The sequence below is a fragment of the Silurus aristotelis genome (genome assembly GCF_946808225.1).
Source record: "Silurus aristotelis genome assembly, chromosome: 3".
NCBI classification, from domain to species: Eukaryota; Metazoa; Chordata; class Actinopteri; order Siluriformes; family Siluridae; genus Silurus; species Silurus aristotelis.
Window position 1 is genome coordinate 37,300,869 of NC_139576.1, and position 15,912 is coordinate 37,316,780.

General features: G+C 36.7%; 1 protein-coding gene across 1 annotated transcript in view; it reads right to left on the reverse strand.

The window, feature by feature from the left end:
* rpl31 (ribosomal protein L31) overlaps positions 1 to 15,912 on the reverse strand; it is a gene marked incomplete at its 3' end in the record, with an annotated part of 212,667 nt that overhangs the window by 1,336 nt on the left and 195,419 nt on the right. Inside the window, exons 5-6 of the mRNA XM_083535444.1 lie at positions 4,176 to 4,187; positions 3,907 to 4,087 (exon numbers count right to left, since the gene is read on the reverse strand). Coding sequence (XP_083391570.1) covers positions 3,907 to 4,087; positions 4,176 to 4,187 — 193 coding nt within the window. The remainder of the gene's footprint in view (positions 1 to 3,906; positions 4,088 to 4,175; positions 4,188 to 15,912) is intronic.

Here is a 15,912-nt window from a genome sequence, read left to right on the forward strand (position 1 = left end):
GAGTCGTTTGGTTCTGATTGTTCTCCCTTCTGAACCTTTTTCATTTTTGTGTGTGGGATTTTTTTTTTTTCCGTTTGACCATTTCCTGTTTTTGAAAACTGGCTGTTTTTGGATTTTTCATTAAAGATATCACAATTCCATGCTGTTCGGCTCCTCCGTTGTGACTAAATGATGTCCTGTCATGTCAACAGTCCACTCTTTCCGTCCGTTTCCTTCATTTGTACCTGATCTGGTTTTCTTTATTGTGGTTGGATTTCAACATAGAGCATGAATAAAGTGTTCTTGTGAATGTTTTAAAGTAATTATGGTGTATGACGTAAATAATCAAGACACAGATCGGAAGCTTTGTTTCCACACGGACGCTTTTAATTGGTGTTCATTTAAATGTATTTATAAAATCATTTTGCAGAAAATCAACAATCATATTCAAGCAACTTGAATTTTATTTTGGACTTGTTACTGTATGCACTCTATGTATTAACCCTTGTCCTATCTCTCTCTCTCCCTCTCTCTCCCTCTCTCCCTCTCTCCTCTGCACCTCTGGAGAAAATATTAGTCCATAACAGCAGTACACAGTCATGCTTAACTCCCACCTAAAAACTCGGGGAGACACATAATGCATTTATTCATCAAGTGCATTCAATCACAATCCACTGGCAATCCTGTGGAAAAAAAGAAAGAAAGAGAAATTACCATACCATGTGCATCAGCCAATCAATACCAACTGCCTATCATCCTGTCATCTGTTTCTCCGTCTCTCTCCATCTCGCCCTCTGTCTCTTCCTGTCTTCCTTTCTCTCCCTCATTCTTATTCATTCTCTACATTCATTTTCCATTAAGAAGGAAATGATTTGTATCCTGTCCAACTTTCATGTTGTATGCATTTGTGTGTGTGTGTGTGTGTGTGTGTGTGTGTGTGTGTGTGTGTGTGTGTGTGTGTGTGTGTGTGTGTGTGTGTACGGTTTCATATCCATATGCGATTTTGTTGTTTGATTCCCCCCTTCTGATGAAGCGACCTCGGTGATATAATAGCTCGTGGGTATGCAGTCTCGCACATAGGATGTGTACGTGTGTGTGATGTTTGTGTGTTTGATGTTTGTGTGATGTTTGTGTGTGTGTGATGTGATGCACACAGGGAAGCACTTTTTTTTCCCTCTCAGCCGATGCATTAGATGCCAGTTAGAGGCTTGTGGGATGGATAAATACATGGATCAATAAGGGCTGCATTAACCCAAAACACCACGCTAACAACCTCCCTGCGTTCCAAAAAAAACACGAAATCGCCATCACTATAATGAAACTATTATGTGTTGCAGTTTTCCATAATGCTGCTAATGGTGAGTGGAGCGTAAAGGCCAGACCTGCATTTATATCACTTCAAACTTGCTGCTAATTGGTCCATGCTTGCAGTTGGATGTTAGTCGATTTAACACCTGCTGTTTCAATCCATTGGTGGTCGGAAACAGGAGTAGTAATCTACCGGAGAATTTGTGTGTGTGTGTGTGTGTGTGTGTGTGTGTGTGTGTGTTTGTGTGTGTGTGTGTGTGTGTGTTTGTGTGTGTGTGTGTGTGCTGGAGAAAGCCTGATACATTAAATCTTACAAAATAATTGTCACATTAGGGTTTTACAGAAATATGGATGTACATGCATATCTATAAATGTAGATGATGGTGGAGATGATTACGAGCCTTCTGTGAAGATCCATGATTCCTGTCTCTTCTAGCAATCGTAACAACCACGAAGCAACATCTCATACCATTGTGGAGTGTTTTTTTTTTATTTTCCAACATCCGTTCCACGCTCAGTCTCCATTTACTAGTATAAAATCCTCTACGTTTGTGGGAAGATGTAGATTTTGTGGAGATAAAGTCAGGTAGTGATGTAGGTGAGAAAGCGACGAGGCCTGGGTTCAGTGCAGTCATCGTTCACATTCGTCTCAAAGGTGTTGGAGCTCTATAGCAGGAGATCTTCCACTCCTGTGTCATGCTGGAACTAGGAATGGTAAGATCTTCTCATTCGCACGGTTGTCGGAGCTCGTCTCACGCGTGTCTGATCTTGAGGCTCAAATCGCCTCAAATCTCAATTTAAGATATTATTGTAAATTGTTTTTCACAAACTTTTAGATTGAACAAATAAATGTTTTGATTTTATTAAATTTAGTTTAGTTAGTTTTCATGCCATGCAAATTATATTAGCAATTTAACTTTACCAGAATGAAGAAGCTTTCAGACGATTAGAAATGAGTTTATTAAAGGGACGGCGCATGTAGGACGTTTTGGAGACAAGGTGAGGGAGGTGAGATTAAGATTGTTTGGACATGTGCAGAGGAGGGACATGGGGTATATCAGTAGGAGAATGCTGAAGATGGAGACACCATGTTAGGTTTTCATTTCTCTCCGTCATGTTCATGTGCAATATGTTGTTGTCATCCATTAAATATTACTACAAATATAACTTCTTAAATTTGTTTTATTTTCTGTTTACGTCTCAATGCACTGGTATAACATCAGTGTTCACCTGACTCAAAATCAAAATAAAAGTCCCATCAATTAACACATGCGCACAATGAACTCTTACACATATTTGGGTATACAACGGTCTCGTAATCTGACATAAAAGAAATATAATAATAATAATAATAGTAAACAACATAATATAACACAACTGATGAGAACATAACTCAACACACCAGGAAGGAGGAAAAGAGGAAGACCAAGAAGGAGGTTTATGGATGTGATGAAGGAAGACATGCAGGTGGTTGTTAGCGAGGTTCACAGAGCTCTCAGGAGGCATCGGCATAAAAGTAAACAATGTGAGGCTTTTATAAAAAAAAGTGTGCCACAAGTGTGCGTTTGTATCGCGATGCATCGTTTTTAACATTTTTTGTGTCAATAAGAAACTATTTATATATAATTATTATTATTAAGAACGTGTCCAATAATCTGTGAGCGATATTTGATATGCGGATTAAATTGTCGCCGTTAAACGGTTTCTCGAGCGCGTTCTCTCAGAAGGCGTCTCCTGAGAGTATACAATACAGATTAACATGGCAGAGGTAGAGCTGCATTTTTCTGGACACAGAACAGGAAAACAACGTCTGGTTTTATTTCATCTTTTTTTGCACTACAGAGGCGTGTGTGTGTGTGTAAAAGGGCCATGCGTTAGAAGACAGAAGGCGTTTGAGTAAAATGTTGATTTGCTGTCTGTCTGAATCGAAGAAATAAAAGCACACAACCTGTAATGGTGGACATCGTATGGTTACCCAATGGAAGCTGCTTCATATTTATCTTCTAATGTATGGTATCTTTGGCTATGCATCAAGATATGAATCTCATTGGGCTCGGTTATGGAGATGCACATCACTATCTGGAGCAGGTTTGAGTCTCCTAGTCTCCAGAGCGCTAATAAAGAGGCGTAATATTATTGTACACGTTTTAATAACGAGCTTAATATTTAATTATGTCCATAAAATAAACTAAATGAAGTTTTACAGTTAAATGGGGTTTTGAGCTGTAAAAGAACTCAAACCCCTCTGTGAAAACGCTCTGTAGGCCCGTGTTCTGGAGCTACCGAGCGATACACCCAGGTCTAAGTGGCGTGGTGCTGGAGGTCGGCCCGTGTACAGTAATTCTGCATTCGAACACACGTACGAATTCCATTTCATTCCCAGCACGTCACATCGGATTCTGCCGATCCATTTGGAACAGTTTTCTTTTCGATGGTTTAATTTGTCATGCTTGATTATGTAAATGGTGCGGAAGTCTGAGAAACGTTCTCACGTCTGCTCGAACAGATGGAAGATTTTTGTACAAAATAAATAACTAAAAGTAGTTCAGGTTTTCCAGATCACTAATTTATCTCCTCTTTGAAGTCTTTATTAGAATACTTTCCTCCGTCACCTCGTACTTTCCTCTGGTTATTAAACTCCACACGATTGGCTCGTCCCATGTGAAAGTGCTGCTCTTTTTCCCCTCTGTGTGACCGAAGGACGAGGGGGAGAAAAAAAGCAGACGTGCTGAGGATGACCTCTGGGTTTACGTGTGGTCGGTGCCAGTTCCCTGCCGGGGCATTGATGCGGAGTTCAACGCTGTATATAAAAAGCAAAGAGGGTCAGATGCATGATGAAGGTGTGTGGGAGAAAAGTCGAGTACTTCTCAGTGCACTTGGGTCAACACCGGGTCTGCAGGAGGCCCATTTTCTTTGGGCTGTCGTGTCTCTTTGATTCTCTCTGCCCCTCAGTTGTAGGATCAGAGGCAGCGTTTCACTTCTGGCTCAATGGGAGTCTGAGGTAGTCCAAAAGCTCAGACATGGTGAGATATAAAGGCTAGTGTGTGTGTGTGTGTGTGTGTGTGTGTGTGTGAGACATCCAACCCAGCATGGTGCTAATCTGCTCTTATTAAAAGCATCTTTTGCCGAGTCCTTCTCTCCCAGGCCGGTAGGTGTTTATTCTCATGGGCTAGACAACACCCCATTGTGTCACAATCACGGCCATTTGTGTTTCTCTCGATCCACAGTGTGGTTTGTGTCCTTTGTTTGCCCCCTAATGGCCAGAGGTGGTACTCCAGGAGGTAGTCATCCGAAGTACTGTACATAAATACTGTACAGAGAAAAGTTGGACACCTGACTATACGATTGGCTTTTGTCAGCATTTACATTCACCCCAAATACAGGTTATAGCTCTATAGCAGGAGATTTTCCACACACTTCCATCCTATGCAAAGCAGATCATGCTGGAACAGGTTTGGGTCTCCTAGTTCAAGTGAAGAGAAACTTTTCATGCTACCAAATGTAAAGACATCCAATCCAGTGGTAGTACCATTTTGGAGAAGACACACGTATGGCTGGAGAAGTCGGATGTCCAAATACTTTTTGCACATAAATACATATTGTGTTTCCAGGACCTGCTGTGTGACTCAAAATACAAACCAGAGACCGATTTTAATCCAAGTGTTAAAAATGTTGTGTGTGTGTGTGTGTGTGAGTGTGTGTTTGTGTGTGTGTGTGTGTGTGTGTGTGTGTGTGTGTGTGTGTGTGTGTGTGTGTGTGTGTGTGTGTGTGTGTGTGTGTGTGTGTGTGTGTGTATTTGCTGATGTATTCACAGACCAGACCAGGTGGTTACTCCTGGTCTCATTTCTCATGTCCTGAATTAGGATTGCTGTCCTAGATTTAGACGTCATAATTGTAGCCATAAAAGGATATAAATAAATGATATAATATTATTATAGAGTGGAGTTTATCACTCTAGTGCTCATGCAGTGCACTTATTATAATTAAATGCAATTTCCTAGCAGTACTAATTACATGTTATTAACAATGTGAGTGGAAAGTAAGTGAATCTTTGAAGTATTTATGCAAATAATGACTTTCTTTTTTATTATTCCATTAATAGCAGCATGAAATGGAGTATAAATCCATTGTAGATTAAATCCACAAGAGATGAGGTTTGAGGTTCGACAAAAAAAAGTTTTTGTACTAAAGCACATTTTCTTATATTAATATAGAACCTAGACATTTTTACATAAAGAAACTGAACATTGGATTTCTTTCAATTTATTGTTTTATTATTTTATCGTACGCATTGTATTTTTGGTGCATTTAAATAAATACATTTAAACTGTTAATATATTTTATATTTTTTTTAAATGTAATTATTCGAACATATAAATAAAAAACGTATTTTTATTCTATTTATTTTTTTTGGTCGTTTTCTTTTTTTTCTGGAGATTAAACATTTTATTTGAATCCCAACTTCCAATTTATTTGTTTTCATTGTTTTTTTTTTTATATTATATATGTTTTTATATAATTAATAACATTTTATATAATTTATTATTTACATATTTTAATTATTTGCATTGAAAAAGTTTTATATAATATATAGATTTTAACCATTTAAAAAATCCATTCATTTTATCGATTTATTTTAAAATTTTCAACTATTTTTTTTTAGTAGACGCATCACAGGGAATGGAATATCCGGGGTTTTCCTGTAGCATGGCTCTGATATGGTGTGTATACTTCATGGTCTGTTTGTATGCATGGACTTATTTTCAGTCAGCAAATGTTCCTTTGCCCCCCCGAACCCACAGCTGTCCTTCAGATAAAAAGAGCATCCTTTCATTTAGATATGATCTGAACCATGAAAATGGACACATGAGCAACATTTCAGCGTATGAACTATTTATACTGCGTTCGCTCCCATTTCAATGCCTGATCCACTAAAGGAAATAAAAACCCCACACAGACGGAAGGGAAAGTTTCTGCATTGGTGTGTTTGAGAGGAAAGCGTGTGGTTTTTCAGAGTGGAAATGGCTCTGACATTTTCGTGTCACTGTGTTCAGACCCTTTTTAAAAGCTCACTTCGGCACTTTTGTGTCCGAGATGGAATAAATAACGGAGGGAAATAAAAGTGAGCTAAAAAATACGATTAGGGAAATGAATGAGGAGCGTTTGGAGAAATAAGTTTTTACCATTCGAGTGGTTTTAGTGATGATATTTTATTGAACGCCACTCTGTCACATGAATAATGGATGGACTGTGAACATTCCATAAGGTTCAGACCGAGTTTCTTTTATTTATGTCCGTGTGCATTTATTTGTTTGTACAGATGTGAGATTTCTGCATCTATACACAGGCCGAATAACTCATTCCAAACATCTGGAATAAACTAATAATATAAATACAATTAAATTAAATCGAATGAATACATACCAATTTCAAATAATAATAATTATTATAATAGCAAATATTATTATTATTATTATTATTAATAAATATTAATGTGATTATAAAAATGCCCCATAATAGCATAAAACCAATTGTTTTTGGAATAATAATAATATATTTCATATTTAAAATAATGAAATTAAATTCACAGAAACTTCTTAAAGCTGTAGAACATCAATATTAAAAAGAGAAGAAAAAAGGTGCATATTTCTCACATTTCCCTCTGTCCCCTAGTGCACTTTTTTTCGCCCCCTGTCCCCTGTGTCTTCTCTCCCTCCCTCCCTCCCTCCCTCCTCACACCTGGGGGTTGTTCTGGGTTTATTAGGTGATGCTTTAAACTCTCTAACCTTCTTTCCTGAGCGTTTGCATTAATCCCGACTGACTTGAAGGAAACGACAGACACGGTGTTATTTTGTTTTTTAGGCCGAGTTCTACAGACCGTAGCTGAGGGTCGAGGTGTCGGGATTAATACTGGGAGGGATGGAGGGAGGAGCTTCAGGCCTTCTATAGGCTGTGCCAGCTGTTGGCTTGTGATAATGTAGGCTAAAGAAGGATCTAAAAATCTCTGGCAGATGATGAGTTCATGTGACACACACACACACACACACACACACACACACACACACAAATACACGACTAACATTAGATTCAGGTCCAAACTAAATACCAGGATCTCTTTGCTACGGCGGATGAAGCCACGCCCCTTTTTTTTTTTTTACTAAATACACAAAATACTTAACACATTAGATTTTTATCACTTCTTCAAGACTGGATTTTAGTAAAGATTAGACAGAAGCTCTGATATGGACGTGTGTAAAAGCATGAACAGGGTTGTGTAGCTTAAATAATAAAGGGTTTGAGGGTTAAAGGTCATTCAGGCGTAAATTCGCAGCAAATCACTACAAGGTAAAGCACCAATGGGGCAGGACTGGGACAGTGTGAGGTGGGAGAGAAAAACATCAGGCACCATCATCATCATCATGCCCTCCACGTGAACCCTGATCAAATGGTCACTCGAATATTTGCTGGTCCACAAAATATCATTTGCTTTTTATTTATTTATTCGATTTTTTTCTCCACCCACATGACCTTCATAAGGACGGATTCCCCGCAGATCAACGTGCTTTATGAGACATAGCTCATCTTTAAACTCTGATTTTGTTTATTAATGTTCTGCTTTGTGATAATTTGTAATGTTGTGTAGCCGTGTTTTTGAATTAAGATAAATTATGATTGTGTAATTTATTGTTTTTTTTTTTTTTGTGAGCTGGAGAAAGCAGTTAAAGCCGAACGGAAGGTTTAAAAAGTCACATGGATGCCACATGTGCCGAGGTTTAAACAGTATAAATACTTTACATTACTGCAAAACTTCAGTTAAGTTAAAAGTCACCGATTTTAATGCGACTTGAATATTTGACTCGTATTGAATCCTCAACACCAAGACACGTGTTCGTGAAAAGCCAAAGAAGTTGAAAAAGTTGAATATCTGTGATACTCAGTAAAAGTGGTCAAAAAAATACAGTGATGAAATACATTCACTCAAACGTCGCTCGTGTCCTCCTAATCGCTAAAACCTATAAATAAAGCTGACAATAATATCAAATCAATAAATAGATAATAATAATGATGATGATATTTTTCCTATGGAAGGCTTCAGGGTTCACTCCTGGTATTTAACATGCATGAATGCTTTAATATAATACTGAATCAGAAAAAAGAACTCGGTCTACACTGATATTAAAACTGAAGCGATCTCTCAGCACTGCGTTTATTTTTCGTGAGTCCTACATTAAACCTGTAGAATCACTTCTTCCTTTCATTCGAATTTTCATCAGCTCCTTAAATGTCTCCCTTTTCCACCTTTTCCATATTTCCATTCTCCAAGACACAATAAACGAATGCCCCTGGACCCCAGATGGTTTTATTGCCCCAGTCATCTGATACACCACTTTAACCCGACTAATACATCCCATCAGTCATCAGAGTGCGCACACACACACACACACTCACACACATACACATACACACACTCACACACACTCACACACACACACACACACACACACAAACACACACTGTAACTCTGCAGTGTTCAGCTACAGTAAGAACAGTTTATTGTCATAGTGATATTATAGCTTTTAATCAGGAAGAGTTTACACATGTTTAATGACCTCCGGCCGTGATATGAAAAATAACCTGTTGACCCTCTTTTGCTGAACAGCAGGAACCCACACTTCTGCAGAACCTCATACAAAAATATTGCTGAATAAAAAGTAAAAAAAAAAATCAGTGTTTAAATCATTTTCGGTGTTCACTAAAAGTAGGAAAAAATGTTATGCTTTACTGTGGCAGGATGGAGTGTACCATTTTATGGATTAGCATTAATGATGATAATAATAATAATAATAATAATAATAATAATTATTATTATTATTATTATTATTATTATTATTATTATTATTATTATTATAAAATTTTATTATTATTATTATTATTATTATTATTATTATTATTATTATTATTATTATAAAATTTTATTATTATTATTATTATTATAAAATTTTATTTTTATTATTATTATTATTATTATTATTATTTTTATTATTATTATTATTATTATTATTATTATTATAAAATTGTATTTTTATTATTTTTATTATTTTTATTATTTTTATTATTTTTATTATTTTTATTATTTTTATTATTATTATTATAAAATTTTATTTTTATTATTATTATTATTATTATTATTATTATTATTAATATTATTATTATGTCCGTGCCCAAATTCTCGATTGGCTTTAATCCTAAAGGACAAAATCTTAATTCATTAATGGATAATTAATAAATTTTACTTTTACAATGACGACTAATAATAATAATAATAATAATAATAATAATAATAATAATAATAATAATAATAATTAGTTATATTAGTAATAATAGTAATAATAATAATAGTCTGTGCTCCTAGGCTTTAGATAGATAGATAGATAGATAGATAGATAGATAGATAGATAGATAGATAGATAGATAGATAGATAGATAGATAGATAGATAGATAGATAGATAGATAGATAGATAGATAGATAGACATAGATAGATAGATAGACATAGATAGATAGATAGATACTACTTGTATTTGTTTATTTATTTATTAAATCCTACATAGTAACTGTGCACTAGTATCTGATTCTTACTCTCATACACACACACACACACACACACACAAACACAAACACACATAAATATATTATATATACACACGTGTGTGCGTGGATGTGTGCGTGCGTGTGTGTGTGGAGTGGGTGCCTGGAGAGTGAGTGTGTGGAGTATATGTGGTGAGTGTGTGGTTAGTTGTATGGTGAGTGTGTGTGGTGAGAAGGTCACCTGTACCCAAACGAGCGCTGCAGACAACCAGACCGCGGCCTCATGGGAACATCAGCTGCCGTACAATTGATTTGTGTTTGAAACAATAAAAATCACTCATGCTCCACTTGATAAATGACTGATGTACACAAACGGTCTGGCGAGAGAGAGAATTCCTGCCTCGGTCGTCTCCTGCAGTGTTTGTGTTTATGATATGGAGATAATTTGGTTTTGATTAGGCTGCTGGGTCGCTCAATAAAGCGGCTATGCATCAGTGACTAAACTAAATACATCTCAATCTGCACGCCTGTGTGTTATTTCAATAACAATCCCACCGCCTGCACTGTGCTGTGTCAGGCCTCTTCCTCTTCCTCAACACACACACACACACACACACACACACACACACACACACAGCGCTGCAGAAATAAACGCTTTTATATCCTTTTACTTTTTTGATCAATGTTGACCTTTTGCAATATAGTTATAGTAGAAAGCTTTGGTTTGTCCTTAGAATAAATCCAAATTGTTCTTCATATCTTCATAATATTGTTATTGATGATGATGATGATGATGATGATGATGATGTCGTCTTATGATCTTTTCTTGATTTTATAAAAGTATTTGCAATTTTTACTGGTCTATATTGTAGGTCTATATTGCAAACTAGCATAAGAAACACAATTATACTAACACACACACACACACACACACACACAGAAAAAATAAGATCAGACTGTTTTATATGGATCTAAATGGACGATGGCGTCTGACTCGGCGGCTGCGTGGGTTAGCAGCGTTCTGAAACAGCCACAGGGGTAACGACAATGAAGATGAAGGTTTTTTGACAAGATGATGGTGTGTGTGTGTGTGTGTGTGTGTGTGTGTGTGTGTGTGTGTGTGTGTGTGCACAAAAAAAAATATGAGTGAGCGTGCAGGGTCAGTGCTCGGTCAGAGTGTGTGTGTGTGTGTGTGTGTGTGTGTGTTATAGGATTTGGCGTCTATCTTTAGAGGGAGGAAGCAGAACGTGGGCAGAGTGTGCCGTCTACTGTACAGTATCAGGATTAAACCAGAAAACTTCACAACCTGATCATTTATATTTATTTACTGCAGCTGGAGGTGTTGTTTATTACACTGTAAAGAGTGTGATGGTGTGAAAGAGATGATGATGATGATGATGATGATAAAGGGGCTGGTAATGGTACTGATGATGATGGTGCTGGTGTTTCAGTGGTGGTAATGGGGATGAAGATGATTGCGGGGATGGTGGTGGTGAAGGTTATGTTAGCAATGATGTGATGGTGATGTTTGAGATGATGATGATGATGATGATGATGGTCATGGAGGTAATGTTAGGGATGACGATGGTGATGTTGGGGATGATGATGATGGTGGTCATGGAGGTAATGTTGGGGATGACAATGGTGATGTTGGGGATGATGATGGTGGTGGTGGTGGTCATGGAGTTAATGTTAGGGATGACGATGGTGATGTTGGGGATGATGATGATGGTGGTCATGGAGGTAATGTTAGGGATGACGATGGTGATGTTGGGGATGATGATGGTGGTGGTGGTGGTGGTCATGGAGTTAATGTTAGGGATGACAATGGTGATGTTGGGGATGATGGTGGTGGTGGTCATGGAGGTAATGTTAGGGATGACGATGGTGATGTTGGGGATGGTGGTTTTGGTAGTAATGGTATTGATGATGGTAATCGTTAATGATTTATATTAAACATATTCATACCTCTGACGTGTCTGGAGGAACTGCGTGAAAAATCTAAACCTGTCACATGGTTATGAAATGATCAGTGTAGATACGGTATATTTTTGTGGAATAAACAGGAAGCAAGGAAAAAAACGTGTTTCCCTGCAAGGACATGTTTTCAAAATTAACTTGTAAAGGTCAAACAACCCCTCAACACACACACACACACACACACACACACACACACACACACACACACACACACACACACACACACACACACACACACAGTGTGAAAGCTATTCTCACTGCTACATTTTTCACATTTCCCTCAGGATTATAATGTGTGTGATGGACAGGTAAAGACACCGGACCTGACTGTTCCCACCTGTTGATGTGTGTGTGTGTGTGTGTGTGTGTGTGTGTGTGTGTGTGCGCATGCTCAAATTATGCCTTTGTGTTCAGAATTCCTCATCTATATATATTTAGTTAGTATTTATTTTTCTGTAAAATCTCTCTCTCAGGCCGGACCTCATGCACAGTGTTCACGATTTTCAGCACATAGTTTTTCTTTTCTAAAAAATTGGTTTCTAACTTTTATAATTGAAAATGAAAAGGTTGGAGTTTTTTAAATCAAACCCTGGTGCTGCTCCGTCATCAGTCACAATCACGGGGGACAGAAATAACACAAAATATGAGTGATATCAGGAGGAAAACTTTCACCTTATTTTTCAGTATCTCGTGTGTGTGTGTGTGTGTGTGTGTGTGTGTGTGTGTGTGTGTGTGTGTGTTTGTGTGTGTGTGTGTGTGTTTGTGTGTGTGTGTGTGTGTGTGTGTGTGTGTGTGTGTGTGTGTGTGTGTGTGCGTGTGTGTGTGTGTGTGTTTGTGTGTGTGTGTGTGTGTGTGTGTGTGTGTGTGTGTGTGTGTGTGTGTGTGTGTGCGTGTGCGTGCATATGTGTGTGTGTGTGTGTGTGTGTTACACAGCGTTCAATCGTTTTAAACCAAAGCCCGTCAACTCTAATGAACTCTTAGAACTCCTGCCAGCATGTTCAGCAGAGCATAAACACTGCAATAGATGATGATGGTGGATTCGGACAATGTTATAATCCTAAACTATATAAATATATTTAAGTGTTTTTATAAAAGGAATAAAACGACAGCACAACCACAAAATGTGTAATTGTAATAAATTTTAATACATGCATGGCGTTCCTGATAACTCTCATTAAACCCAGGAATGTGGCATAGTTATAAATATTTCTTAATAAAAAAAAAAATGCAGTTTCGTTCGATGCCGTATTTTATTTAAATGTCTGTTTAATTGCAGTGAATTTTTAAGCACAAAAATGTGCATTTTTCTCAACAAAAGGATGGACGTTGAAATGTAGAGGCCAACGTGAAGATTCATCATACTGTATGTGTAATATCCATAAATGAACATGCTGCTGCGAGGACACACTGGATAAATAAATGTGTAAAGCTGCGTCGTGTGACTTGATCGAGGATAACGAGCAATGAAAAGCTAAAGAATGATCACAAGCAGTTAGAAAAAAAATGTATTACATTTTGGAGGATTAAAAAATATATAACCATTATATTACCATAATTACATATTCGGAAATGTTAATTATCTACATTGGAATTTTATATAAATATATATATATATATAATGATAAATTATTAAAACTAAAACGTAAAAAAAAAATGTAGTAGTTTTATTCAAATTACATTTTTATATATCTTAGAATATTCATGTCAATAAATGGATGTGGCAGGTCCATGCATTTATTTTTATTTCTTTAAAAAAAATTTAATAGTTCATTTAATATAACAAAAAATGTTTAGATTTTTTTAAAAATTTAATGATGGGTAAATTATTATTATTAATATTTTTATAAGTAGTAGTAATATAGTAATAATGCAATTTAATGTTATATAAAATAATACACTGTTTAAAGATATAATGTAAATTAGTATAATTAATTAGTATAATAATAAAGTAATATAGTAATATGCAGCTGTATAATCTGTAATATAATGTTATATGATTTATGTATAAAGACAATGTAATTTAGTTTTATTCAATATAACAGGTATAATATATAATATAATATAATATAAGGTATAATGTAATATGAGGTATAGCATAATATATTAATGTTATTTAAAATAGCATCTGTAACTAACAAAGTATAATATAATGTAATATAAAGTAACATTCTGTCATAAAAAATATATAATCTGAATGCTGAATAATATCACATATAAAGATATATTGTAATATAGTTAAATATATTTACAATATGAGGTATAGAAATATACACAATGTAATATAATAGTAATAGAATATAGTAATTTCCAGTTCTGAGATGATGTGAATAGAATTGTATAAATATGTTTATGCTCCAGTTCATTACAAATTCATTTAATAATCTGTTAATAGTTTATTTCTTAATGACAACCAATAAACAAAATATCCATAAATTTAAATAATGAACACATTATACCTGTTTAAACCCAGAACTGCTTGTGTTTCCGAGACAGGGTGTGTGAGGGGACGAGACGGGGTGTGTGTGTGTGTGTGTGTGTGTGTGTGTGTGTGTGTGTGTGTGTGTGTGTGTGTGTGTGTGTGTGTGTGTGTGTGTGTGTGTGTGTGTGTGTGTGTGTGTGTGTGTGTGTGTGTGTGTGTGAGCATCCAGCCTCCACACAGCCTCCACCTGAGGCACACACTAGCCTGTGTTTCACCCCGTTACATAAAGCATCAAACATCAATGTGCCCAAACACACACACACACAAACAGAAGATACCGAGGGCGGCTTCGGACTCATAATTAAGGTCCAATGTTGTTCGTTGATCTCATACACCCAGGCACAAGCTGACCTACATACAGATCACATTTACAAAGAAACTCTCATTCCGACAGTGTGTGCAAATGAGTGTGTGTGTGTGTGTGTGTGTGTGTGTGTGTCAGTCTGATAGCGAGAGTGTGTGTGTGAGCTTATAGTTCAATTATACACACTGTAAGCACTGTAAGTGTTTTTAGTATGCAGCCGGTGAGGTTAAAACCCACTGCCCTGCAATCACAGAGGTATGGCGGTAATTTCTGCTCCTCGTTGATAGTAATTTCTTGAGTGACTCATGCGAATAAACCCCAAAATGTACCCAGACTACCATCAAATTACCCCTTCTGCATATATATAATACAAAAAAGGAATGCAGAATCATTTGTTTTGACCTCCTTGATTGAACAGGCAGGTTTTTTATCCTCTGACCCATGGTTTTATTATAGTGTGTGTGTGTGTGTGTGTGTGTGTGTGTGTGTGTGTGTGTGTGTGTGTGTGTATGTGTATTGTGTTGTTGTCTTGAAAGAGAAACCCACAATTGAGCACAGCGATGCCTTGACAGGTCAGGAGTAATGTCGAACATTTATTCTCGATTGTATATCATTATTAGGGTTTATTACTTCCATGTTGTCTGAGAACACAATGTACATTAGTATTATAAAAGTGAGTCAGTAGTCAGTTGTGAACTTATTTCAGTCATTTCAGTATTTCTAGCTATCGGGAGTTTTTGAGTATTCCAGGCAGGAGGAGCCATGAGTAGGTAAAAGTTCTGACAAATTTTCCTAAGAGAAGAAAAAAAACCTGTATCTCTCTCTGATTTAAAAAGATTTTAGGGATGAAGGAAGTGTCCTAGTTTACAGGACTTCGTTCGGTCAAAGTTACAGCTCGAGATCGGGTGAGGACGAGGAAGAGAGATGTTCGGCGTACAGAACAGGTCAACCTGCTCGTAATGCGCCTGAACTTTTGAACCGAACAAAAGCAGCTCCTTTGTCCTGATACTCAACACAGAAAAAAAGACAAATCAAATATTTATCCCATTTGTTTTTGGGCTGTTACCAGAAATATACAGTAAATAACGGTGCATAGTATTGAATTAAATGTGTACGAGAAAAAATGTGTGCATTTTGATGTACAGTCGCATATTTGCCTCGCAATAAAGACTTAAAACAAGCCAATCAGAAAACCCAGAATCGTTACGTCCCAATTTATTATCCAATCACGTCTCTTCTCGGCCCGATCCAACGATTGGTCGTTTTTGTTCTCG